Source organism: Indicator indicator, unplaced genomic scaffold (assembly GCF_027791375.1).
Source record: "Indicator indicator isolate 239-I01 unplaced genomic scaffold, UM_Iind_1.1 iindUn_scaffold_194, whole genome shotgun sequence".
Taxonomy (NCBI): Eukaryota; Metazoa; Chordata; class Aves; order Piciformes; family Indicatoridae; genus Indicator; species Indicator indicator.
The window spans coordinates 11,615-34,796 of record NW_026539273.1 but is presented as its reverse complement, the minus strand read 5'-3'; the positions used below and the strand labels follow the sequence as shown (position 1 = coordinate 34,796).

The following is a 23,182-nucleotide window of genomic DNA, read 5'->3' as shown; positions in this document are numbered from 1 at the left end:
TGGATCTGAAAGGCCATTGTCATCTGCAGGGAGAATCCCTCGAGCCTGATACAGATGAGCTCGGAGCTGGAAATAGCTGAAATCTGGTTTAACAGAAAGAAAGAAAAAAAAAAAAAGAGGAAAAAAAATGAAGAAAAGAAAAAAAAAAGAGAACAGAGGTGCCAGCAGGAACACTCACCTCTCTGCTCTGCTGTTCATGGTTAAGCTATAGCAAAGCATCACCCACACTCACCATCCCTGCTGAGCCAGCTGGGAGGACCATAGGCTGAAAGCTGGACTATTTCCTGTCCACTCTCAGAGAGATACTTGAACTCCTCAGGCAGCTCTGCCAAACAGTTCTTTGCATATTTGGTTACCCCAAGCCACATGTAGATTTCCAATTTGGCAAAGATCTCACCAGTGTGTAAGCCAGGGACCTGAAAGCACAGGAGGTTTTGGAGGCTTCCCATCTCAGCCATGCGTTTTCAGACTAAGAGATCACCATCAGCTAGTGACTAACTGAAACGCACAGGAGACAGAGATAAAGGCAGTAGTGGAGAAAGAGCTGTATTTCCTTGTGAACTCCAGGAATTCAGGAAGGAGGGCTGGAAGAGAGGAGCAGTGGGTATAAACCTTGCCTTCATAAAAACTGTCTGGATCTTTGCACAGTCCTTGCCCTTCTCCTCTTCAACTACTGAGTAGAGGATGTTCTGTGCGGGAACTCTTGCATATGCCACACGCCTGTCGTTGCTGAGCATCCAGACAAGCACATCGGGGAGGGTGCATTGGGGCTGGAGGGAGGAAAAAGAGGAATATCACAGCAGAGAAACAGCACATATCTTGTTCTCCCTCAATGATGCAGTGAAAGCTTCATCTCCTTGCAGGAAGGGCTACTGGCTGCACAGTAATTTGGAGATCCAGAGGGCCTAAGATTGCAGACATGCTTCTGAAAGTCTCTCTGTGCAATATGGCAGTGCAGCTGGCACCTACATCACACACACTCCCCACGTTGGGATCAGAGAGAATCAAAAGAGTAAAAGTGAGAAAACTCCTAGGATAAAAACAGTTGAAGAGGCAAAGCAAAAGCTGTGTACACCAGCAAAGCACAACAAGGAATTAATTCACCACTGTCCATCAGCAAGCAGGTGTTCAGCCATCTCTAGGAAATCAGAACTCTATGACACATAACAGTTACCTGGGAGGATCACTATCACCCCAAACATCCCTTCTTCCTCCAGCTTTATATGCTAGGCATGATGTCATATGGTCTCACATATCCCTTTGGTCAACTGGGGTCAGCTGTCCCAGCTGTGACCATTCCCAGCTTTTTGTGTACCCCCAGCCTGCTCACTGCTGGGGCAGGGTGAGGAGAAAAGCCCTTGAGTCTGTGTAAGCACTGCTCAGCAGCGACTAAAACATCCAGTGTTATCAACACTGCTTCCAGCAAATACAAATACAAATACAGAACTCAGCCCCATACCAGCTACTCTGAAGCTCTATCCCAGCCCAAACCAGCACAGCAGCTTTCTTGAAGAGATCTGTGACCCACTCTGTTTCCCACTGAAACACCAGCAGGATGCAATCAAGTGCATGCCAGTGCTGGGCAGAGGGAGCCCACACAAGGCTGGGCAAGTGGCATTTTACTCCAAACCTCTGACAGGAGCTTGAGTGCTGATCCATGGGAAGGAACAACATTAGCTGGCATCTCAGAAATGAGAGTACCCCTTATAAAACAGTGGTTCAGGCTGAGATCAGTACTAGCAATAAAGCCAACACACAGATGGAAGCAATGGCTTCTTTTAAACTGCAACCTAAACTCTCTTCCCCATCTTGGTTTCTCTGTCATTAGCATTTGCACCTGTACTTGCAGTTTTTCAGTACTGAAGTAGCTGAAGCAATTTATTACTGATCCACACCAAGACCAGCAGCCTCCAAGCAGGGATTAAAAGTGGCAAATATATGTGCAGGGCTGACACCACAGAGACAGCAACATTCCCATCTGCTTGCAGGGAGCAAAATGGGAGGAGGTTTCTCTGTGTGGGGGGAATCAGATGCAGCCAGCCTGTCAGCCTGTGAGACTGAAGCATCTCCTCCTGGTGATGTAAAGGGTGACATCTTGTTGATAATACCTTCACATAGCTAAAGGTGTGAAAAAGATTTGACTTCACTTAGTGAAAGCCTTCTCCAAACTGCCACAATATCTGTCCACCTAACTCCAATACACATTGCATTCTGGTTTACACTTCACAAATGCAATGATTTTCTGGAGTTATTTAAAACAGGGCCAGTGAAACTCTGAAAATGGAGAGTCTCTGCTATGAATATGAGACTTTATTTCAATGCAAGTATGAATTTGCAGAAAGTGCCCAGGGTCAGTTCCAGTAAGAGTGCAGGCAGCACAGGCATGACTGTTTTCCCAAGCAGCCCCATGACAAGGGGCTGGCCAGGCAAAGAGGGCAGGGAGGACTCAGTGGCTTGAAGCTGGCCCAGCTCTGCCTCCAACCATGCCTGGACCCCTGCTCTGTCTCCAACCATGCCTGGACCCCTGCTCTGTCACCAACAGCCCTGCAAATCTGCGAAATTTCATCCCTCATAAGGCCACTACAGTAAGTTCCAGAAGCTGAAATTTGGGATTTTACAAAGCAAGGAAAGACAGGAGAGGAAAAACCCCAATCCAGGCTAGCAAGAGCCCCAGCAGCCAGCCCAGTAAACCTCTCCTTTTCTGTACCCTCTCCTCCACAGAAGCAGGGTACCCTGAGAGCAGCTGTACCTCTTTAGCCATGAAACGTAGCTTTGCCAGGAGCCTCTTTATCTCCTTAACCTTCTCCTTGACATTGGCTCGAGTCAGTCGCCGCCTCATGCGGAGCCCCTGCTTTGCACACAGGATCTGTACACAGAGCGTGGCTGTCAGCACACGGCCGTAACTCAGGCATGTCACACTGACACTGTCACAGGGACACTGCAGAGAAGCACCCATGCACTGATCATGTCCATCCTGCCCTGACCTCCACCAAAGCTGCTGAGAGCAAACCTCCACAAAGCTGCGGAGTGCCACGTGCCAGGAGCTGCAGACTGCAGCCACTCACTAGCTCTGCCAACAGCACTGACAGGTAATGTCACACAGCCCTGTGAGGTTTGGCATCGTTTGGGACAGAAAGATGTATAAGAAATAAACATTTCAGAAGCTGGTGGTCCAAGCCTCCAGCCTGGAGGAGGCTTTGCACAGGGAGTAATTTGGGGCCACAGAAGTATGGGAATACAAACATGCAGGAAACCGAAACATGGACCTGGGCTTTCACGTCCATTAGTAGATAGTGTACAAATAGTGTACAAATAGTGTACATTAGATAGTGTACAAATGTGAGGAAAAACTTTGTGATGAACCAAAACTAATGAAATCCAGAAGGAATTCAGGGTGCACACCTATAATGGAGTGATAAGGCCAGAAAACCCATCTCTTGGGATGGATCCTCTTTCAGAGAGTCTGACTTAGCAGAGTATCTTCACCACAACTCAAGTGATAATGTGTGGGGAGGCAGGGAGACAGAAGGAAGAGAGCTGGGATCCAGACAAGCCTAAAATTTTATTTCCTCCTGCTGTCACTGCATTTTGGGAGGCCTTTCGAAGCTTCACAGTCTGACAGAGACTATGCATACTGCCATGTTCTGTTTTTCGGCTGTGCTGGAAGGAGTATAACTGCCCTCATTCAGATAGCCAGTTCTGTCTGCAGGATTATGAGTGCCTAGATGTTGCCCTTTTTGGGGACAGGCAGATGACTGCCTGTTACATCTGCTGGATGGTTACCCAGCTTACAGGCCAAGTTTCCAAGAACAGGGGCTCTCAGTAAGCATCTCCAAAGCCTGTGGGAATAGCCTGCATCAAAAGCCCTCCAGCAACCTCTGGGGCAGCAACAGGCATGTGCTCTGCCACATGTTCCACAAGAGAGGAAAGATGGCATCAGGGCACAGTATCTGCATAAAACTGCCATGACCAGTCCCTGCCATTGCTGGAAGGTGTATTATCCTGAGCAGAAGTGGGAGATGCTGCAGTAAAAGTCTATGACTGATCTCATGACTCTTAGCCACAAATTTCCTACTTAGCCCCAGATCTAGCTGGTCCAGAAGCCTTCCCCAGAATGGAGATCACACATGCTCCCACCACCATCACCAAGCAACAGCTTACGATGTTGCGCATCAGGAATTTCATCCGACATCTGTCAAGGTGGTTGGGATGTGCCATCGTTTTTCTCTCTACACTGAGTGAATATTGCCTGCAATGAGAAAAGGGGCACAGGCTCTGCATCTCCCTCACCTAGCAGGCAAAGCACAGCTCACATAGCAGGGGCACAGGCTCCAGATCCTTGGTACTAATTCTGAGGGAACTTGCCTCAGAAACTTCCCTGTGTGCAATGCCCTCTCTTCCACAAGCTTTGTGATTCAGAAGGTACACTTGGGATTGCCCAGCACCTGAGGCTCCCTCTGTACTGTCACCATCACAAGGCTGGGGACTGAAGCATGTGTTGGACCCCAGTGGCCAGCTGCAGCAATTGCAACACTCATCACAGGATGTTAAGGGTTGGAAGGGACCTCCAAAGATCATTGAGTCCAACCCCCCGCCAGAGCAGGACCATAGAATCCAGCACAGGTCACACAGGAACACATCCAGAAAGGCCTTGAAAGTCTCCAGAGAAGGAGACTCCACAACCTCTCTGGGGAGCCTGCTCCAGTGCTCTGTGACCCTCACAATGAAGAAGTTCCTCCTCATGTTGAGGAGGAACCTCCTGTGCTGGAGTTTATATCCATTGCCCCTTGTCCTATCACAGGGTGCAGCTGAGCAGAGTCTGTCCCCTCCCTCTTGACACTCGGCCCTCAGATATTTATAAACACTTTTAAATCCCCTTTCAGTCTTCTCTTCTCCAAACTCTTGTCTGGTTGACTGAAGAGTGTGAAGGAAACATCCTAACATTTAGAAAACACCAGGAACATCAAGGCTGTGACCCCTGTGCTTCCAGAACTGGCGTCTCCTCTCCAAGCCTGAAGAGCTACAGGGTCGTTTTCTCAGGTTGTCCTGGTTTCCTCATGAGGACAAGAGCAGCCTGGTCACAGCCTGGGCATAGCATGATACAACCTCCTAACCTGAAAACAAGAAATCTTAGGAAATCAGGGACATGCCAACCTGCACCCAGCTATAAACTCCTCTAGCACCTCTCTGAGTTGCTCTTCTGCTTTAGCCTTCAGCCTTCTCATGAGCTTCTCCACATCATCCAACCGCTGCTCCTGTGGGGAGTGAAGGAAGGAGACTTACTAATTTTCTCATTGTTCAAAACTTTCCCAGTAGTTATGAGATTAGATTTTCCAGACATAAATAAAAGTAGTCTTGATTAAGCTTTAGACATAAATAAAGGTAAAGCCTTGAGCTTGGTAATGGGGGAAGATAAGGCTGCAGCTGCAGGCAGTACAGCCTAAAACTTTAGAGAGAGAGAGATAAGGTTGAGTCTTGAAAACAGGACAGATTCTCACATGCTTGAGCTTCCTGTGGAATTAGCAGAAGATCAGCAGGAGACAACAACAATTAAGAGAAGACCTTGAATGCTGTGTTTTCGAAAGGACAGTAGATGACAGCAAAGACCAAGAAGTGAAAGGACTTTACCTATTTAAATGAGTTTCCAGAGTTCTAATGCATGTGTGTTACTAGGTGCTGGCTAAGAAGTGTGGTGAGCCTTGTTTAGCTTACACAGCTTTTGGAATGATCCAGTGCATGACGTAAAAAAGGCTACCCTGAATGGCTATAAGTTGTTATTTCCACCTCTCAGGAAAAAAACAGCACTCAAGAAGCTTGCACCTAGCTGCAGGGTCAGAGTGAAAGATTGCAAGGATGCGGTTGCCACAAATGCTTTGTGCCCTTCTGCGGAGATGGGGATCCTGAGACTGCTTGCCAGGGCCTCTCTGGAGCCTGGGGATAACATGAACACTGGTTGTTACACCTTGTGTCTCAGTGCTTGAGCAGTCACTGAACACTCTGGCAAGCTCTGCTTTCGAATTTTGATATCTAAGAAGGAAAGATAAGGCTGTGGGAAGATGCTGCATCCTGCTGATAACAGCCTGAGACTAAGAGGCTGCTTGCAGCAGCATCTGCCCAGTGCACATGCAGCTCAAGACTGGCAGCAGAGGAGCTTTTTGTCATAGACATGGCTCACTCACACCTGCAGGATTCATGGCCAGGCTGTGGCACAGCATGGGCAGTGGCTCTGATCTCACTGCCCTAAAACTTGTTTCTTAAAAGGCAGGTGGGACTGAGCCTGCGAGACACAAACTCACGTCAGGAGCGAGTGTGTTTAAGGCAAACATCTTACAGAGCAATTGCACGTGCTACAGGTGAAGCACACAAGGAAGGACCATGCCATAGATGCCCTCAACACACTACCAGGCGCTCTGCCAGCTTGACAATCCAGTTGGAAATACAGAGTCTCCAGGTGTGATCCTCCCAGTAGCTCCACACATACACACAGGGCTTCTCATGCGTCATGGGCAGGCAGCTGTATGACCTAAGGACAGTGGGCACAGGAGGTTATGGCTGCTGCTTACAGAGAGCATATGTCACATCACAACTCAGCACGTGCACACCCAGCACAGAAGGCATCATCTGGGCCCTGTCCTCCCTGCAGAGAACAGGCTGGTTTGGGCCTTGCACCACCAACATGGATGCAAGCTGCTGGACCTGTCCCTTGCCATCCAAATAAGTACAGAGGGTTTTAGCAGAGGAGCAGCACATGCCCAGATGAATGTGGCTGATTTGAGCCTGGGATGCTGCCAAAATTCTTTGTTACTACAGTGCTGAGTAGTAGCAGGCAAGGAGCTCACAAGGCAGATGCCAAGACATTGCCAGGCTGTGGGACAAAGCAGCCTGCCCAGAGCAAATGAATCAGAAGAGCTTGTGCATGTGTCTCGCCTGCCCTATATAGGACAGCAGTGCTAGAGCAGGCCTCTTCTTCCTCCCCACTGGAATCAAGTCCTTAGGATGATGTTTGTTAACCAGTAAAGGGGCTGCTGTTATTGATGGGTCAGTTTCCTTTGCAAAGAGTTTCAAAATGGTTGCTAAGAGCAGAAATGCTTGCACAGTACTTGCCTTGCTGAGCAGATCACTAATAATGCCTGGAATAACCAGCCTGGGAAACTAAGGTAGGACCAGAGCAGGTGGGAAAGAAGGAGAAGACTCACCTGTCATACTCCATGGGCTCTGGTTTCTGGCTCTTTGTCACTGAGTTGTTCAATGCTGCTGAAGCTGAGACCAGAACTTCAACATCAAGCTCACCATCTGAACCAGAGTCCAGCAAAGCCTGCTTTTCTTCTTTCACTTCTCCCTTTTCCACTTTTCTCCCTACTTTGGTCACAACCTCTTCAGCTTTGCCATAGTTTCCTTGATAGTAAGCATTAAACAGTAATCAGGTATGTGGGATCACTGTTAAACAAATTTGCTACCCTGCAGAATCAGAGCACAATCATCCCACCAGGAGAAACATGTGGACCTGCACAGCTTTTGGAACTAGTTAGTAGCCTTCAACCATTACCACATCACATGGACAACCAGGGGCTTGAGAGGGAGCTGGGCAATTGCAAGTCCTTGTGCATGCCTTCACATTCTACCAGCTCCACCAGGTGCTCACTAACTGCCATCTACACCCCTACACTACTGTCAGCAGCAGTCACTCAGGAAGACTGCTCACCATCAAGCATTTCCACTGTGGCAGTTTTAGGCTGTGCCTAGGAAAATTTTCCACAGATTGAGTAAAAAATTACCATTGGGTGTGAAAGGGAAAATAATGACAAGGTCTAAATAATCCTGTTGGTCTGATACCTAACATAAAGTTAGTTGTGTAAACTAACTCTTGCTCTTTTCGGTTTCTTCACTCTGGCAGATGCTAGCTGGTGCTTTTGCTTAGCTTTGGCTGACCTTGAATGTGTTTTTGTTGTGGCTAAGCACTAAAAAACTACTCTTTTCTTTTCTCCTCTTTCTTTTTCCCTTGTACAGGGTGGATCAAGGGAGTAGGGAGGGGGTATTTACTGGTAACCTCCTGGGTTTGTCCAGGGGGGTTCTTGTGTTGTTTATAAATGGTAAATATATGTAAATATTATGTATTTTGTACATTGCATTTCATATTTCTAGATTGTAGTTTTGTTTGTAAATAGAATTTCATTGGCTTCCATCTGAGCTAGTCTGGCAATTTTATTTTGAGGGCTAATTTCAACTAAAAACATACACCCATTCAGCTTAGAGAGGGTTGGACGTGCTCTCCTACAATTGTTTCCCCACCACCTGCTGTCACAGGCCCTCGGCACCACATGGCCAGCTCAGAAATTCCCACCTTCCCCTCCTTTCCTTCTCTCTCTTGCTCCTGAACATCCCCTACCTCTTCTCACCTCTACTTCCCAGGAGAGCTTTAACCATTTTCTTCCCCAGACAGGCAGTTCATACAAAAACTTCAAATTTCCAACCCCACAGGAAAGCATCCAGACTTTTAAGACAATTAAAGCATCAAATGCACTCCTTGGCCTCATCCCTTGCTCTTACTGAATTCCTGTTTTGGAGGCACAAGCCATGCAAGGGCTGGCACCTTAGGACTGCAGCACTGCCTTGGGCTGTTGGAGGCAGATTTGCAGTGTTGCCACAGTTTCCAGGCACAGAGCCCTAGGAAATACTCACCTATAGAGACTTCAAAGCTGACAGGCTTGGAGCTGAGAGAAGGGTCCATCATAGTTGCTTCAAAGAAGGCAGCGAAGAGGAGGAATTCCTCTTTCCTCCCCAGTGCATTCTAAGCAAGGAGACAGCAATCAGCCCAAAAGCCTTGTATCACAAAAACACGGCCTCACCAGACAGTTAAAGAGCACCAGGGAATGGCCAAGAGCCTGCCAGCCAAGCCGCGGTATGTCAGACACAGGACAAGTTTTCCTGGAAATCCTGGGAGGTTGGTGCAAGCCATGGCTTTGGTTAATACTTGTGTGAAGCCACTAAGCAGGTTTGTAGGCTAAGGAACAGCTACTGGACCAACACAGCTGCATCCTACCTGCATCCCAGGCCAAGTAGAGATCCACAGTCAGCTAACAACTCCCTGACTCCAGGGGAGAAGAAGCACATGCTCAAAGGCATAACAACTCCCATGTGAGCGTCCTCCTGGTGTCAGGAAGGCACCTCCTGTGGGGATGCTCCAGCCTTACTGTGGGAGGTGTTTTGAGGGCTGTGGATGTGGCCTTGGCTCTTGCAGAGGCTCCAGGAGCCCTGGATGGCTCAGCAGTGGGCATGCTGGGTTTGCTTCAGCACTGTTACACCAGCAAATGATCTCACTGCTTCTTCCCCAAGAGGCCTGTTCATGCCACAGGCTGGTGTTGGTCAGCCATGCCACCACAGCAGGACTCACCTCAGGGAGTGGATGAAGCTCTTCTACTTCCACAGTGACCTCCTCAGGCTGCTCAACCTCCTGACAACTCACAGTCTCTTCTTCTCCCTGAAGCTGTCTCAGTGCTTTGGCTTTCTCCTTGGATTTCTTACTTTTCTTCTTCAGCTTCAGTTTGCCTAGGGCACCTTTCGCCTTATCCCCAAGCTTCCTCTCTGCTCTGCTGGGGCTGCTGAAGATCTCCACTGTGATGGCCATGAGGATGCGCCCACGGTAGAAGATCCCCTCACCCATGCCCTCGTTGAGGGCCTTGTGGACATCCTGCAGAGCTGAGTTCTGGGGGGAGCCATAGAGATTCACCCAGGCTGGACCAAACGTGGGATTAAAGCCTGCAGTGACAGCGACAGGCTCTAACTGCACCATAGGGTACTGCTGCAGACAGACCTTCCCCCAAGAAGACAGCCCACATCACACACACCAGCCACTCCTGCTTCCACCTCCAGGAGACTATCATGGCCAAGCAGGGCATCGGACTGCCCATGACACCCTGCCCCAAGGGCCCACATGCCAAGCCTCACCATTCCTGCCAGAGTCCGAGATCTGCTGCAGGTCAATGTAGTGTGTAGCGATGGCCACATCACCAATGTTGGCATCATCCAGCACCTGGACTTTTATCTTTCTGGCCAGAGGTGGAAACATCTCAATGAAGCTGATCTGCTCATTCCACTCAGGCTCAGTGGTGTTGATCTCCACTGACGTTTCCCCCTGGGAAGGAGAAGGTGAGAAAGCCACTCAGCCCCAGACAGAGGAAGGGATGCCTCAAGCCTCTCTAGGAATGGCAGGTCCTCCTGGTCTGCCTTCACACAGTGCCAGGAAAGCTCAGGAGGTGGCTCCTGTCCTTGGTCCCAGTAACTACTTTCTGTGTTTCATGAAGAGCAGGGCTGTTCCAAGGCCCTGGTGGTGTCCTGGAAGCAAGTGGGCAGCACCACCAGACCCAGAAGTGTCACAAATTCACTCCCAGGCCCATCGGGCCACCCAGGGACTGATTCTTATCTTACTGGATATCACAGGACCAGAAACCCTGGCCTTGGGTGCAAGAACAGGTCCATTAACTCAGAAAACTCTCCCAGGGGTGTCAGGCTGTGTCCAGGTTGCCACAGAAAACTTTTACTCCAGAATTTATTTTACCCTGACCCTATCTGATATCTGAAATATCTGCCTGCACAGCCAGTAGCTCAGCTAGGGCCTGTGCTCAGGGCTGGGGCTGTCTCCCACACAGAGACATAAGTTCCATAAAAGCCTTTTCAGCCAGACACTGTTCATCCATGGCCACATGACTCAGGCCACTGCCAAGGACAGCAAGGCTTCAGCTCTCCAAGCCTGTCTCTGACGGGACTGCAGTGTCCCGTGGAGGGTCTTAGCAGCATCAGCCCAGCAGATGCTGCCATGCATCAAGTGAGGATCATCCTGGCCCCACACAGACCCCCCGTCAGACCTCACCTGCTGCCCACAGAATGAGATCTGCACATATGGGTCAATAAAGACTTTTTTCTCCCCTATGATCTTGGAGAAGCCACCCATGATGCCTGCACTCATGCTGGGCAGGCCCTCAGCACGATACAACTTGATGCAGACCCTGGCCCAGGGTCTCTCTGCAGGGACTCTCTTAGGCAGCAGCAGGTTCCTGAAAAACAAACGAACGTTTTTGCTCTCTCCTGGAGTCCAGGAAGCATGGTGCTAGAGATGCCCTGACTGGCAGGAGGTTTGGATCCCATCCCACAACAGGTCTTTCCCTGGGCCTTTACCCATCAGAAGAGGGGAAAAAAGGGGTAAAAAAACGTAGTGTGAACTACCATAACTGTTTTCCCCAGGGTCATGCAAGATCACACTGCACCTACCTTTCAATGTCCTCATCCCGGCTGCTGGAGGAGGTGGAGAGGGAGCCCACAATATCCCCACGTGCAGTAACAGAGATGTTGCACTTCACAAAGCCCTTCACACCTGCCCTGGTGTCTGTGGGGTCACTGATAACAGCCCACTTCTGGAAAAACCTGTGATCTGAGAGGAAAAGGAAGTAGATCCCTGTGGACAGCTCAGGTTACTATTTCACATCCCACCTGTATCTGTACAAAGATTGCCCTGACCCTGTCTCAGAAGCTGCAGGAGGTGTTACTAGCCCTCAGATAGCCGTGAGAAGCAAGTGCAAGTCCTCATGTGAATGAGATGCTTTAAAGACAGAGCCCTCCCCAGATGCAGTAGAGCACAAAGCATCAGTTGCAGACAAGGTCAGGGAGCAGGTGCAGGGGTCATACCTGGCTGGCTGTACACCATTCCAACATCCATCTTAAACATTCCTATACACGTTCCCAGGAATGGTATCTTCTTTGAGTGAAAAACCTGCAGACAGCACAAATCCACCTGAGCACCAAGGGATGTGAGCAGCCAGGTGATACACCCAGGCACTGCTGAGGAGGACAGGACTGCTAAGAAATGTTCATTCCAAGATGCAGCTCAGGCAGCGGTTGCAATCTCCACATGCACGTTGCCCCATCTGAGTTAGCCCTGGGACAAAGCCATTCCTGCCCAATCACCCCTACAAAGCCCATCAGCCCACAGGCCTTGGTCATACCTGAGCCAAGGCAAATTCTTGTGCAACTAATTCAGCTACTTCTGCCAGCCCCAGCTAAGCCAAACCCATGTGATGCACCAAGGACACAGACCTGCTTTCCAACAGGGAATCCTACACCCACATCCTCATGGGCAGGGCAGAGCTATGCCCCAACCAGGCTAGTGTCTCTCCCAAACCCAAGCCTTGTTTGGCATTTGCTGAATCCACACCAGCAGAAGAGATGTGCAGCATTTCACAAGGAAAGCTTCAGAGATTGCATGGCAAAGGAGGTGCTGGCTGGGTTTAGCTATCTTCAGAAAAGCCTCATGTCTTGGAGAAGCACCTGTGCTTTTCTAAAAGTACAAATCTCTACTGAGTTCCCTCCACATCAGTCATCTGCCTCCATAACCTGCAGGATGAGGCTCAAGGGGAAGGGACAGCAGAGAATTGCCCCCAGAAGAGCAAGGCAATGGTCATGAAACAGTCCTGGAGGCCTCACTTCAGCCACTGCATGAAGAGAAAACCTGATACAAAGGAGGTGGAAAGGCAGCATGGCCAGGTCTTTGCCTCTTTGGTCACTCTGCAGGGCAGATGCCTCTGGCTGGAAAACTTGGCTAGCAATGGCATCCTTTCTCTACCCATCATTCCCAGCATCTATATGCAGAAGCATTGGGTTGTACCAGTTACCAACAAAGGATAAAAAGGAGAGCATACTCACCAAGATCTCTATGAGTCTGTGGAATAAAATATCCCTTGGCTCATGGAATTCAAACAAAAAGTACTGAAATAGAAGAGCAAGACAAGCTGAGTCCCAGGCTCCCAGAACAGCCCCAGGAGCATCTCTGCCCAAGAGCAGATGCATCCTGAGCACCCTCTTGGTCAAGGAGGGGACCCCAGAAAGGCAAGGACCAAGCCTCAGTCCCTGCTGCTTACTTCATTGTAGAAGGGGCAGTTGGTTGACTTCTGTGTTGCTGTATGCCTCTTCTCTTCTCCAACCTTGACCACCACAAAGGGGTTAATGTTCACCCCCACCAGCTTCTGCGCTTCAATGATGTTAATTCCAACCTTAGAAAAGGTGCAAGAAACCCTTCAGGCCAGCACCCTCCTTGTTACCAGCTCCATCTTGAGTTTGTTTCAGCAATATCAGTATGCAAATTGCAGGGCCCTCTTGCCACAGGGATGGACATTTGGAGCAGGAAAGAGCATGGCTGCTGAAATCTGCTATGGCCAAGACAAACCCAAATGGCATTTGAGCAGCCTCTCCATCAGCACTGTCCCCACTCAGTTCCTGATCTCGAGGGGATGCAAACCCACTACTCCCACATGATGGGATCCACAGAGCATCTTGGAGAAGATGTTCTTTTTATCTTGTGTCAATACTTCACTTTGAATCCTGCTGAGATGGACACAACAGGAGACTGGAATGGAGCTGTCTCATTTGCTGCAACTAGTTATGAGTCTAAGATCTGTGAGCAATGTTCTCACATTTGCTCTCAGTACAAGCAACTAGGCAGCTGCAAAGGTGAAGAATAATAGCCTCCAGAAAATGATGGTAAGAAATTCCACCCCCACAAAAGTTTCCTGCTTGGTCAATAGGACTCTGTCCTGAAAAGCAGAAAACCTAAACATGAGTCAAGATTTACTTAGAAGCAGGAAGGGATTTAAATCCATAGCCAGGCTGGGAGACCTGCCCTGAAATCTGCAAGGTCTGAACTCTGCTTCCAAACTTCAGAGTGGTTTCAAATAAACCTGATGTCAGAGCACCAGCCAAAGCCACTGCTCATACCAGCCTCTCAGCATCTCCAAGAAAGCCCCCACAGCAGCCGTCCACCCCCAGCCACATTTCACTGATGTCCCTGGGGACTCAGGCAAGGCCATGAGGAGGACAGCAGACACCAGCCCTGCCTGGTGCTTTCCAGAGCTCTGCTCAGGCAGGGTTTTGCAGTGGCACATGTGGCTATCAGGCTGGTTCCCTTCTCGCAGAAAGAAATTCTGCTCTAGGCTGGCTGATGTTGGAACTGCCACTCACAGACAGGAATCTCATGCCTTGCCCAGGAAAGCCACATCAAGCAAGAAGGTGTCTTCACCTTCTAGAGAGTAACCTAGAGACCAATTGCCAGAGTATGTGGCAACTGGAGAAGGCCAGGCCCACAGCAAGGCAGCGAGGGACTGTCTGCAGGGCCAGAGGTAGCTGCAGGGACACGCAACCAATGCTACAGTACCTGGAAGTTCTGCGGGGCTGGGGTGGCAAAGAGGTCCCGTGTGAAGCAATGTCTGGAGCGGCTGCACAGAAGAACAACCCAAGTGAGGAGGTCTCTTCATCAACATGGACTTCAGCAAGCACCCACCAAGGGAAGCAACAGAAGCCCTGGCAAATAACAGCCCTTCGCCCTGGGAACGAAGAAATCCCCAACAGTGCCTGTTTGGGGCCACTGGGTATTGACAGTTTCTAACATTTTGCAGAAGCAGAATACCAAGAGATGCAGGATTCCCCCACAAGATAGGACTTTCCACCCCAAGGCCTAGGTATGACCAAGAGAGGAGAGCACACCGTGGATACCTCTTCACAGGGCTGAAGATGATGCCCGAAACCTCCATCTCAGACACATCGTAGAAATCTTCTTCCTCTTCTTCCTCTTCTTCATCAGTCTCCAGCCCTTTTGCTAGCTTCCTGCCCAGTGCAGCAGCCCTCCTGTCCAGTTCGCTCACTCTTGGTCCCTCAGCTGCCCTGCAAACCACCCACCCCATCAGGCACAGGCACTGTCAGCCCTGACAGGCAGGTTGTGCACTGCTCTCCATCCAGGAGGGTGACACTCTCAAGCAGGACCACTCACTCCAGCTCCTCAAAGCCTGGGTTGCAGATGATTAGCTCCGAGCTGTAACAAGAGGAGATGTTTTGCTGGGAAAACGTCGCAGCTGCTCCTGGTGCATTCAAGTAACAATGCCACAGCTGTGTTCCTGCTTGGCTCTTGGCAGGGACATGAGGATCTTCCTAAGCAATTTTTTTCCACCATCCACTCTGTGTGCCTGTGGCTTTGCCTCTGGCACTCCAGAAATGACACTCCCCAGACCCTGCTGCTGCCTGTCATCCTGTCTGCCCAGACACCCCCACCTGCCCCAGCTTTGGGCACCACTTGTGTGCAGGGTGCCAGGGCTTGCTACAATCCAAAGCCACATTCTCTGCAACTTGGAAACCACAAAGTCATGTTTCCAGCAGTCAGGAAGGCTGCAGAAATGCGGGAGTCCAAAAGGATTCCCAGAATGCAGCAGGTTGTTGCAGTCACAGGCTCTTTGTGAGAAAAACTATTTTCTTTCCAAAGACCCTGGATCACTTACTGCTGCTGTTGCAAAGAGATCAGCCTGGCCAGAGGTGGAGAGTAAATGAGGCTGGACAGCATCCCAAAGGTTGCCACTGGAAGGGTTACTGTACAAGCTGCCTGGAAAGTTGCTCCTCTCAGGATTTCAGTACCTGTCTTTCATCTGATAGACAAAGTCTTCTTCAACCCAGGTCCCAGCTGAGCCATCAGGAGGTTGGTAGCGCAAATCCAACTCAATGTAGATCTACGAACAGAAAATGAAGCTGCCTGAAAGCCACAAAACAATGGCAGAAATGTCACGGAAAAGGGGAAGAGAAGTGTGCAAGGAAGAAAGGGAGATGTTGCTGGAAAGATGTGGAAGGAAGAGGGTCACAACTCCACAAGAAGCCTATTTATACCAGACTTCCCTTGTCTACCTCCATAAACAAGCCAGAGTTAACCAAACTCCCCTTTCCCCTACATATTCCCAAATAGGATTCACTGAGTAAACGTTGGCTCAATGTTCCAAATTTGAAATATACCACAGAGAGGCCCCTCAAAGCCATCTCAAGTCACTTTTAACAGGGAAAGTAGGGAAAGCCTTGCAGCAGAATAAACCAACATGCAGAGGTTTGGAGTGATCTCTCTGCGGGAGGCATGAGACAGCTGGCAGAGCATCCCCAGGCACAACATCTTGGTTTGAAACACCACAGGAGCCATAAGCATGCCCAGAGCCTGCATCACAAGAGACACCGACATAGCGTTAGCAATGAAGGACAGCCAGAGAAGTATGGAGGACACAGGTTGCACAGCCAGCACTTGGATGCCAGTGACCAACCTGATCTCAAACCAACACAAACACACAAGCATTTCCAAGCAGAGACCAAAAATCACAGCCAGAGAGAAGGTCATTTCTCAGTAGACGGAAGGGGATGTACAACCTAGGTTCATAGCTCAGTCCCTGGAAAAACACATCCTTCTGAAAGGAGAAATACAGCCCAAGAAAGCAGTAGTACAACAGCAAAGGCTGGATAAATGCAGAAGCCTGAGATAAAGCTGGGTGAGCAGCTGAGAGTCTGAAAAAACCCTTCAAACTACCAGGAGAAAAAACTGTGCTGTGTTGGGTTTGGCTGAGCTGGAGTGAATTCTCCTCAAAGCATCCTTCTAGTGCTATGTTTGGCAGCAGTAGCTGACAACACAGCAGTGTTTTGGCTACTGCTGAACAAGTACCCAGGCTGTGTTCTTCCAACATTTCCCTACCCCAAGACTATGCTGAGGGGTGGGCAAGAGGGAGGGGACACAGCTGGATCAGCTGACCCAGGCTGCCCAAAGGGGTGTTCCATGCCATAAGAGGTCAGTTCAGATATAAGAATGAAGTGAAAGAAGTTGGAGGATTGGTGCATGGCATACATCTTCCAGAGGAACCACCAAGCGCAGAGCCCTGCTGCCCAAGACCGATCACCGTCTGCTTCTGGGCAGCAGAGACCAACATCACTCTCTGCTTTCACTCCCGTGCCGCCTGTTGCTTGTGCCTATTATTGGTATTAAATTGCTTCTATCTTATAGCTGCCTTTTGTTATATTTTCCCTGTCCCCTGTCCATCTTAGAGGGGGAGTGATAGAGTGGCTTTGGTGGACACTTGGCCCCTAGCCAGGGCTAAACCACCACAGGTGCAAACTCAAGTGCCAGAGAAGAACAAGACTCGCAAAAGCAGAAATAGCTTTGTTCCCACTTTGCTAAAGGAGCAGCAGCTGAAACAGGCTCACTTCCCAGATAAGCCAAGGTAGGGGGTGTCAGGCTGATCTGGAATGAGTGTCCAGTCTTGCCTGCCCCTATTTCTATCCCCACAATTAAAAACTAATCTGGCAAAACCAAGTGTGGTTGGTTCTTGGTTGGATCAGGTCATCAGCACGAGTGTTGCTGTTAACATAAGGGGAGAGGCAGCCAGGAAACAACAGTTGGGCCACAGAGCAGCTCTGACCTTACAGCAGTGTAAGTGCCTCTAGCTTGGTTCCCTCAAACCAGTGCCAGCTGAAGGGTCGGTCTAGTCCCTGTTCCTTTGTTAGCATGAACATCTATGCAGTGAACTGCATAGGCTAAAAATCTTCCTGGAAATGCTCCATTTTTACCTGGCCCTGCTCCCTGGTCCAGCCAGCTCAGCAACATGGGAAAGCCATGCCTGTGCCACTTGGGCTTGTGGTCTGGTGGCCACAGAGCTGCATTCCATGTGCCACCGCGAGGGGTGAGTCAGGCTGCCCATGGTAAGAGCAAACAGGGGCGCAGCACATCGCAGAGCTGCCGTCTCCACCTCTCCTCCTCCCAGCCCTGCCTGTGGCCCTGGCACTGAGCCCTTGCTGTCCAGCACTCACTGAACCATACCTGCACACCCAGGAAACAGCTCATTTTCTACTGGTGCAAAGGGCCCAGTCAGTCCTGGTGCCAGGGTGGCAGTGGAGCAGGAAGCAGATTAAATACCACATCCTACATCCCAGACCCGAAGTTTTACTAAGCCTCCCTATGCTCACTCAGGCCCTTGGCATATCTCTAGAGCCCCCAGCCCACCCCATGCCCTGAAAAACTACTTGACAGGTGTGACAGATGCAGTGCAGGTTCAAAGCAACATCTCCCATTCCCCTTCAGCCCCAAATCCATCTGGGAAGCACCACACAAGGTTTCCCACAAAGCCTTCCTGATTGGTGATAGCCAGGCAACCCACAGAGGACTTACACCAGTGACTCTCTGGTTCTTGTCAACAAGGGCCTCCCGAAGGATCAGCCTCCCAGACGTCATCAGGTGCTGAAGGCTGAGAACAAGAGTACCAAGAAGCCTGGAACAAAAGCAGAGACTGCAGCAACTGCAGAAAGAGAGCACCAGCATCTCCCCTCTCCTGCTTACAGTCCCCCATGCTGTGGTGAAGGCAGGGAAATGCTGCAGCACTTCCTGCAGGGAGTCTGGCAGTCAAAATACTCCAAACATTCTGACCCTGCAGCAGCTGATGTCTCCACCACAGTCATGCCCACACAGCTGCTTGCAACTGAGCTGCCATGAATAAAGGCTTATGCAGATCCAGTCCCACGGAGCATGAGGCAGCGCTCCCCTTCAGCAGAGACAGTCTGTGTTTGGGCACCCAGCAGAGCTGAGATTACTCTTCCCAGACAAAAGTGGAAAGCAAAGACTCCATGCAAGGAAATAAATAGTATGTAAATCCATGGCCACAGGAATATCTGCAGCAAGTCAGCTCAGACTTTACCAACTCCAAAGGGGCTTCTCCATGTGGAAGGGTGATCTGGTTTCCTGCAAGTGGCAGTAACACATGTGGGATCATACTCAGTTGCTCCTAGCCTCACTTTGTGTTACTGCTCTCTGGAGGCCCTTTGTATGTCAGCCTCCATCTTCCCGTGCCAACTTTGCCAACAACCAAGCTAAGCCTCAAGTGAAGCAGAGCTTCCTACTGACATCTGAAAACCACCACTGGAGTATTTCATTGTCTGCCCAGGACCGAGACAGCAGAATCATTCCCCTCTCACCATCATTTCAGTTCTGAGCTGTTAATCTTGCATTGCTTCCACCTCCTCTGAGACACAGAGCCTACCTAGTACCTACCCACAAGCAAGGGGTCTCTCCATTCATGCCTCTCAGCTCTAGTTTTTCCAGTTTGTTGCTGCTGCTACAGAAAGGCCGCACACATAGAAGTCCAGAGACCAGATTCATACAGTGATGCAATGAATCTTTCTACACTACTCAATTTTGATCATCTCAGTGCACTGACCAAATGCTTTTAAACTGTAATGTCTGTCACCTGCTATTCCTCTGCTCCCCAGCAACAGAGATGTGTGGACAGATGCTGTCAGTGCCACTCCAATCATTTCCCATTGTACTTCTTTGCTCAGAGCCATCAGGTCCTGGTGATTTCTTGTTGGTTATCTGTTGGTCCTATAGCAGCTTCTATTGACATTTCAGTCCAAAACAATTCTTCTGATCCAGCTCCCATAAGGAAAGCATCCAGCAAACAGTGACACAAAGTTCAGCAGCATTTTCTGACCTGGCTTTAAGCGTCTCACACGCACTGTACTCATCTATTTCCTCCACACCCTCTCAGGCAGGCTTGTGAAAGCTTTAAAAAAGGTTTCTGTTATCACCTGTCTCTAGTAAGTTATTCCTGTTGATTTTCTTTCCCTCAGTTCTTATATTTTGCTTATCAGTGCTGGCACCTCTCCCTCCATCCTAGTGTTTCACATATCCTGGAAGGCCATGCCTCTGGTCTAACACCACTACTTGATTTGTCACCTCGACTCTTGGTTTTCCCTGAAATGTTTTACCACTGCTGGAATAGCCACTAAGTTCCCAGTATTGTGTCTGCGCCCCTGTAAGTGTTTAAAAGTTCTGGATGACTCTTTAAATTTCAATTACTGTCTTTTTTAAAGGTTAAGCCACACTGCGATGTTGGTAGGTCTTCTCCCTACCAACAGGCATGCTGAATCTGAGCGCAGCATGGTCACAGTCACCACATGGATCTACACAAGGAGAGCAGGTCCCCGCTCTGCGGCAAGCCCTGCCCTTGCAGCTGTTTTTTAGGGCCCTAATTTACCCTTGTCTCACCTAGAGATCTGCTCTGGATTGTTATGCAGTCTCTGTTACTGCAGGCATAATTAAATCACATCCTTTATTTGTATGTGTAGACATATATGTGTATGTGGTTGTACAGATATGTAGACTGACAGCTGTATGCATTAATATACACAGAATGAACAACTCCATCCCTCTTCCACAACTTGTATGCTGCTCACCATCCACCCACCAGATTTCCAGTAAACGTTTTCTACTCCCAGTAGAAAATTTAAAGCCCAGTATAGCTCTTCATCCCAATAACAAAAGGACCTACCTGTTACTGAAAACCTTGCTGCAATTGTAAACCTTAACAGACAGTGTTTCACCCAGGGCAAGCTTCCCATAGTGGGGCCAGCGAAAGAGCTACAAACAGAGCAGGAACAGGTGACAGACAACGACACAGAGCTGCTGCACCTGGAAGTTACTTTTCTACTTTCCCGATGGCCAGGGCAGAGTCTGCAGCTGGGACTGGAGAGAGGATGGGGAGTGAGAGCCTCTCCAGCAGCAAAGAGCCACAGGTCTGCTGCTGAAAAAGCCAGAGCATCATCACCCTGGGAAGAGGTGAATGCTTGTCTCCAAGGAGGTCCCTGAACTGGCAAGCTGTGGAGTGAGACTGGCCTGGGACGGCACAGAGGTCCGGAGGCAAGTCACCCAGGAGCCGCCGGGCTCGTGCACGTGACAAGGCTGCGCCTTGAGGCCGCGATTCCCCTGACCGGCCCCCGCCCAGGGCTGGCCCAGCTGGGAGAGGCCTCTCCTGCCCGCCGAGCCTTCTTTCCACGGGCGGCACAGAGGCAATCAGGAGAGCAGCAAACGGACCCCCCACGCCAGCGCGGCACAGCTGGGCTGTTGCGGGGATCAGGGTTGGGACGGTGACGATGAGCGCCAGGAAGGACGCTGCCCAGGCCGCCTCTGTCCCTGCTCCATAGGAGGTACTCCTGCCCCACCAGCATCGACCGAGACGCGGCCGTGGCCCATCCCCGTCCCACGGATGACACCTGCAGAGAAGCCCTGGGGCTTTGCTCTTACCTCCCCGAAGACAGCCTCCGGGCCACAGCGAACTTTCCTCGTCTTCTGGGTGAAGCCTTAAGGAGAAAAAAGAGGCGTGAGATGCCAGCGGCCGGGCCGGCAGCCCTCTCCCGCCGCCATCCCTCTCGCCCGCCGCGGCCGGCGCCCACCTCGGAAGCTGAGCTGCACCTGCCGCTCGCCGTGGCCCGGCAAGCTGGAGAGCCGCCGCACGCCGACGCTGAGCGCCATGGAGCCGCTGGCAGAATGCGCTGCCCCGCTCCGCCGGGCGTGACTCAGCCCCCGCTCGCCCAGCCGGTCCGGCCGCACGCTCCCCGCCCCGACGCCCCGCATCCACCTCCAAAGGGCAGGAGGGAGCGGGGACGAGAGCCCCGGATGCTCCGCCTCCCTCAGCCCTGGGGCACCGGGCCGGTCTAGGAGCGAGGCCCGGCCGGGAAAAGCTGTGCCCCTGGCGGCAAGGTACTCCGCAGAGGTTTTTCCTGTGCCCGGCGGAGACCAGGCCCGAGGACAGCGGGAGCGCTGGCACTCGAGCCCGCCGGCGATGGGAACACAGCGCCGGACACTCCCCTCCCACGGCTGCGGAAAACGGAAGATCCTTCAAGGGCTACGCTTGAGCTGGGGCTTGATGTGCTGGGAAGGACAGGGGTTTCCAGAGCTGGCACTGGAGGACACCAGCCCGAGCACGGTGGAGAAGACAGGAGCCCAGCTCTACTCTTGACCACCACAGCCCTTGTGGCTCATTCAGCACAAAACTACGTCTTTTGTGGTTAAACCCTCCAAAGCCAAGGTGGGGAAAGGGCTGGGCTGGCTCACCGGTCCCTGATTTGGAGGGTTGGCCTGCCCCCCGTGAGCCAGCTGCACTCAGACTGGCAGGTGCTCAGCAGCCCTCGCTCTCCTACCCCTACCATGGGCCAGAGGCAGAGAGGATGCAGCCTGGGTGCCACCTCTCTGAAGGGCAGATGGGGACTGAGTTGACAGCATGAAGACATGGGGCACAAAGCAGCAAGCTGTGCTCACAGCTGCACCCACCAGCACCATCTCGAGCCCAGGCCAGCAGGATTTGGAAAGTGTTTCCTCCTCCCAGGGATCTGGCTCTCCCACTCAGTGCTCAGCACCAAACACCTGCACCCATGCACAGGGCACCTTGCAGCAGGCCAGGGTGGCTAATCCAGCTCTGCAAACACCAAGTGAATCATGCCTGTGCAATGCCAGACAGTTTCAAAGCTAGCCCTGCAGATACTCCATTATTTCCCTCTTACACAAGAGCTCCATTGAGCACCAGGGGGGCAAGCACTGGTGGTGGTGGAAATGAACCATAGCAGGGAGGACACCACATCAAACACAATAGGCTGGCAGCATTTGGAACCACTTCTATGAACCCAAATGAGTGAGCCTGGCAGTTGAGGGCAGCACGGAAATCTCAGTGCACTGGCTGCACCCAGTTGCGTCTGGAGAGGAGGAAGGGATAGAATTTAGGCTGTTTAATGAGATATTCAGACCACCAAAGTGTATAACTGGTGGGTGGATCCAGTATTTGCTCAAAGCTTATAAAAAGCCATGATCTTCTATGGCAGTTTGTGTGGCTTCGTCAAACACCTGGAGTGCTCCCAGCACTTGGATTCACCTGAAGACAGTTTTGGTGAAACAGAACCTGGGAAGCTGGGGACACATTTTACACCACAGGTAGGGCCCTCAGCCCAACAAGCAGCCTGGGCAAAGAAGGGGGATAGAGCATTACCTCCCACTGAGAAGGGACCTCTGTTGGATAGCATGGCATAGCGTGCCATGAAACATCACCATTATTTATTGCCAGGTGTCCTAGAAGCAAGAGGAATGCTCATGATGAACTCCCACATGCAAGAGGTGATTTAGATTTATACAAAATCCTGAAGCTGAAACACCTTTGGGAACCACAAGTACAAGGGTCAAGAGCAGGCTGAGAGGCTTCCTGGGCATTCTCCATATGCCAGTGGAGATAAAGCAAGAGAGGGACGTGCAGAAAGCATGCACCAGCACTGGGTGAGAACAGCACATGCACCTGAGGAAGAAAACCTGAGCTTGACCTGAGCTTTTGTCTACCTGAAGCAACAACTATGCCATAAATCTGCATTCCAGCTACATCCAGGACACCACAAGGCAGGAGACACTTCCAGCCTCTCACCAGGGCCTCCAACAGCTGTCTTTACTGCCTCTAGGCCCTGGGAGGGCCTGGAATGAGTGAAAAAGGGCAAACCAGCTGCTCCTCCCACAGCTTGTCACCTGGGCTCACACCCATGCAGC

General features: G+C 50.8%; 1 protein-coding gene across 1 annotated transcript in view; it reads right to left on the bottom strand.

Moving 5' to 3' along the window:
• LOC128980455 (fer-1-like protein 4) overlaps positions 1 to 21,133 on the bottom strand; it is a 36,911-nt gene extending 15,778 nt beyond the window's left edge. Inside the window, exons 1-24 of the mRNA XM_054398928.1 lie at positions 21,055 to 21,133; positions 20,906 to 20,961; positions 20,154 to 20,242; positions 17,999 to 18,098; positions 15,445 to 15,536; positions 14,810 to 14,851; positions 14,536 to 14,703; positions 14,198 to 14,258; positions 12,909 to 13,040; positions 12,694 to 12,756; positions 11,680 to 11,764; positions 11,266 to 11,425; positions 10,868 to 11,051; positions 9,946 to 10,132; positions 9,392 to 9,756; positions 8,680 to 8,788; positions 7,197 to 7,395; positions 6,403 to 6,523; positions 5,155 to 5,255; positions 4,162 to 4,249; positions 2,750 to 2,866; positions 618 to 770; positions 233 to 416; positions 1 to 83 (exon numbers count right to left, since the gene is read on the bottom strand). Of these exons, the coding sequence (XP_054254903.1) occupies positions 1 to 83; positions 233 to 416; positions 618 to 770; positions 2,750 to 2,866; positions 4,162 to 4,249; positions 5,155 to 5,255; positions 6,403 to 6,523; positions 7,197 to 7,395; positions 8,680 to 8,788; positions 9,392 to 9,756; positions 9,946 to 10,132; positions 10,868 to 11,051; positions 11,266 to 11,425; positions 11,680 to 11,764; positions 12,694 to 12,756; positions 12,909 to 13,040; positions 14,198 to 14,258; positions 14,536 to 14,703; positions 14,810 to 14,851; positions 15,445 to 15,536; positions 17,999 to 18,098; positions 20,154 to 20,242; positions 20,906 to 20,961; positions 21,055 to 21,133 (3,018 nt within the window). The remainder of the gene's footprint in view (positions 84 to 232; positions 417 to 617; positions 771 to 2,749; positions 2,867 to 4,161; positions 4,250 to 5,154; positions 5,256 to 6,402; positions 6,524 to 7,196; positions 7,396 to 8,679; positions 8,789 to 9,391; positions 9,757 to 9,945; positions 10,133 to 10,867; positions 11,052 to 11,265; positions 11,426 to 11,679; positions 11,765 to 12,693; positions 12,757 to 12,908; positions 13,041 to 14,197; positions 14,259 to 14,535; positions 14,704 to 14,809; positions 14,852 to 15,444; positions 15,537 to 17,998; positions 18,099 to 20,153; positions 20,243 to 20,905; positions 20,962 to 21,054) is intronic.
• Between the last annotated feature and the right edge of the window lie 2,049 nt (positions 21,134 to 23,182).